Source organism: Vigna radiata, chromosome 7, assembly GCF_000741045.1.
Source record: "Vigna radiata var. radiata cultivar VC1973A chromosome 7, Vradiata_ver6, whole genome shotgun sequence".
NCBI classification, from domain to species: Eukaryota; Viridiplantae; Streptophyta; class Magnoliopsida; order Fabales; family Fabaceae; genus Vigna; species Vigna radiata.
Genome location: NC_028357.1, coordinates 48,229,983 through 48,233,131, shown reverse-complemented (window position 1 = coordinate 48,233,131; position 3,149 = coordinate 48,229,983). Strand labels below are relative to the sequence as shown.

The following is a 3,149-nucleotide window of genomic DNA, read 5'->3' as shown; positions in this document are numbered from 1 at the left end:
GCCATGTCATCTGTTTCTCCACCAAACTTTGATACACATATAACAGAAGATTTAAGGAATCAGATTTAAATAATGAAATCTAGTCAAACTTATAAAAAAAGTCTATAATAAAAAAACAAAAAGAGATAAAAAGTGAAATTAGTTAAAAAATCATAAAGATAAAAAAAATAGAAACCAAATTTAATTATAAGGAAATATAAAAAGTAATCATTTTTTTCAAAACAAAATTATAATTTATTAAAAAAATGTTTTATTTTATTATATAAAGTTATAATTAATTTAGTAGAGAAATGTTAATACGATTTAAGCTTTTTCTGTTAACCTAAATTTATAATTAAGTTAATAGAGATATGTCAGTGTTTAAAAAAAAAAATCATTGTTTCACTTTGATCTATTTAGAACACTCAATTTTTTACTGCAAAATTTATTCATTTTAACTAGTAACGTAACTACCTAGATAGTATAAATTATAAATAAAACAATTATTAAAAATATTTAAAATTTATTGTTAAGAAAAAGTATATAAAAGAATTCTTTATACGAATTTTATATCTATTTATGTTTTTGAAATTTGGTTGGGAAAGGGAGTACAGAATAAGAGTATAATGTGATGAGTTCCTAAAGGTGGAAGTTGCGTCTCCTTCTTGAGTTGCCTCATCATCACTTTCAACTGCAAAACAAAATGAATCATCACACAAACTCTCTACCTTTTACTATCAAAATAAAACAAACACATATGCTGTCTTCTGCACTGTGCTAAAACTAGTTATTTTTATTTCAAAGTTATGAAACTAACCTAATTACCTATTTTGGTTATTATCATATAACATAACACAGCTCCAACAGTGATAGTGTTCAATTCAAACAAGTCTGCCCAACGTGTGAAACCAAAACCTCATCTTTTACAATATAACTCATTAAACATTTATTTTTAATCTGGTGTCCGTTAAACCAACCAAAAATTGCATATTATAGTATAAAGTTGGTGGCGTTAATAAAAAGTGTAGGATGGTAGCTTAAAAGATAAGAGTGTAGGAGTTCCTATTTCCTACTCTTTACTCCACACTCCACTCCATTCTTCATCTTCCTTCCTAGGTAGTAGCAGTAGTTTGTAAAGGATGAGGATGTTGTGTTTAACGTTGTTGCTTCTCGCTAGTGTGGCAATGGGAGAACATGCTGATCATAAACACTCCCTTAAAGCCACCTCACATGCGCAGATCCAATGCACCATGTGTTCCTCTTGTCAAAATCCCTGCAGCCAAGTTCCCCCGCCGCCGCCGCCTTCATCGCCACCTCCTTCCACCACAAACTGCCCTCCTCCTCCGTCTCCTCCTTCCTCCGGGGGCGGTGGCGGAGGTTCCTACTATTACTCCCCACCTCCACCCTCTCAGTACACTTACTCCTCACCATCTCCACCAGCATCCACCGGCAGTGGAGGTGGAGGTGGAAGTGGAGGAGGAATCTACTATTACCCTCCTCCCAGCAACGGAAACTACCCCAGACCACCGCCGCCGAACCCGATTGTACCGTATTTTCCGTTCTACTACTACAGCCCACCGGCGCCGGGATCCGCCGGTCCTGCGCCATCGAGGGCCTCCTTTCTTCTTTGTGCAATTACTTTCTCCTCCTTTGCGATGTTCTTGCTTTGATCGTAAATGCAAGAAACAAGAAAAGAAGGGATATAGTGGAAATAACGGCGCAGATTTGCAGATCTAGAGATTCTGAGGGATGCAAGAAAGAGAGATGGAAGCGCTGGTGAATTTCCCGTTCTGCCCTGCACACACCTACAGAAGCCACACATGTGAACTTGCACGCGCACCCTCTTATTATAATATATATAGGCCTTTTCTCTCTGGATTTATCTGCAACTTTTATGTATTAATTATTACTAGTGAAGTGTTATTTGATGAGTATAAAATTGAAATAAATTAGAGATATTGACGTTGTGTATAAGTGGTTACTGTTTGGGGTAATGGCATGTGTAGGTGGTGAAGATGACAGCGATGGAGGTGGAATTTGAAAGTATGGGGTTGATTGAATTCTTTGTGGCCACCAACGTCATTTCAAGCCAACTACATTCCGGAGCGTCTTAATGATGTCTCATAAATTAAACCCTAACTTCACCTTGTCGTGCTTTCAGCTTGAATAAATGCTTCCTACCTAATAATTTGCCAATTTAGAAAACGATTATAATCCCTAAACAAAATTATATACATCTATGCTATGTACTATCCCCCATTTCAAGTTGACTCGCTTTTGGATTCGTTGACCAGAATTTTGTCAGCCTTTAATATTCTTTAGGCCCTGTTCTTCCACGCGGAGACACACCCTGCATTAAAAAAATGTTTTTCTTTCATTAAAAACAAATAAGATTTAAACTAAATAAAATTAATAATTTTGTTAAACACTCTTCTGTCATAGGAAATTTCTGATGAGAGTTTGATATTGTTGTTTGCATTATTAGAGTGTGACGAAGAGAGACAGGGTGCATGTTTTGTGCATTAATTTTTAGGGAAATGTTATGATCAGAAAATACAGTAAGGTTATATTTTGATTTTGTTTTATGAAAAAAACAAAGTTAAGGACAAAATTGTGTTGGCGGGAATTAGCTGTAAGGCACAATGTGGTGAGAATGGGCCCTCGCCCTTTTTATTTTTATTTTTATTTTTTTTATTTCTTCCTTTTCTTTCTAATAATGCAAACTGTTATTTTCAACCACTGTTGGTACCGAGTCTATCCATATTTCAGTCTAATGACGATAATGTCAGCCTCCGATTAACGTGTAAAACATATGATTATTGCAACTCTTTAAAAAATGTACATTTTTCTTATATGTAAATTAATTTATAAAATAATATCGTTGCTATAGAAAACAGTGGACATTTTAAAAAAAAACATAATTTACCAAATGAGTGGATATGTGATTCTAATAATTGATTCTGATTTTACTGAAGAACTTCGAGGGGAGATCTATTGACTTTGGTAATATTATCTTCATTAATTTGAGATTAAACTATTAATATTATTTATGAAGATGAAAAATAAAATTTTCTTGACTATTAATTGAAATGAAAAAAATTTCATTTTTTTTAGACTTCAATTTAATTGAAAATTTTGTTCTGATATGTCTATTATTCTCATAATTTAAG

At 33.8% G+C, this 3,149-nt stretch overlaps 1 protein-coding gene across 1 annotated transcript; it reads left to right on the top strand.

The window, feature by feature from the left end:
* The first annotated feature begins 915 nt into the window (after positions 1–915).
* LOC106767230 (leucine-rich repeat extensin-like protein 6) lies at positions 916–1,953 on the top strand. The gene has a single exon (XM_014652074.2). It carries the CDS (start codon positions 1,119–1,121, stop codon positions 1,647–1,649), a length of 531 nt encoding a protein of 176 aa, XP_014507560.1. The 5' UTR covers positions 916–1,118; the 3' UTR covers positions 1,650–1,953.
* The last annotated feature ends 1,196 nt before the right edge of the window (positions 1,954–3,149 follow it).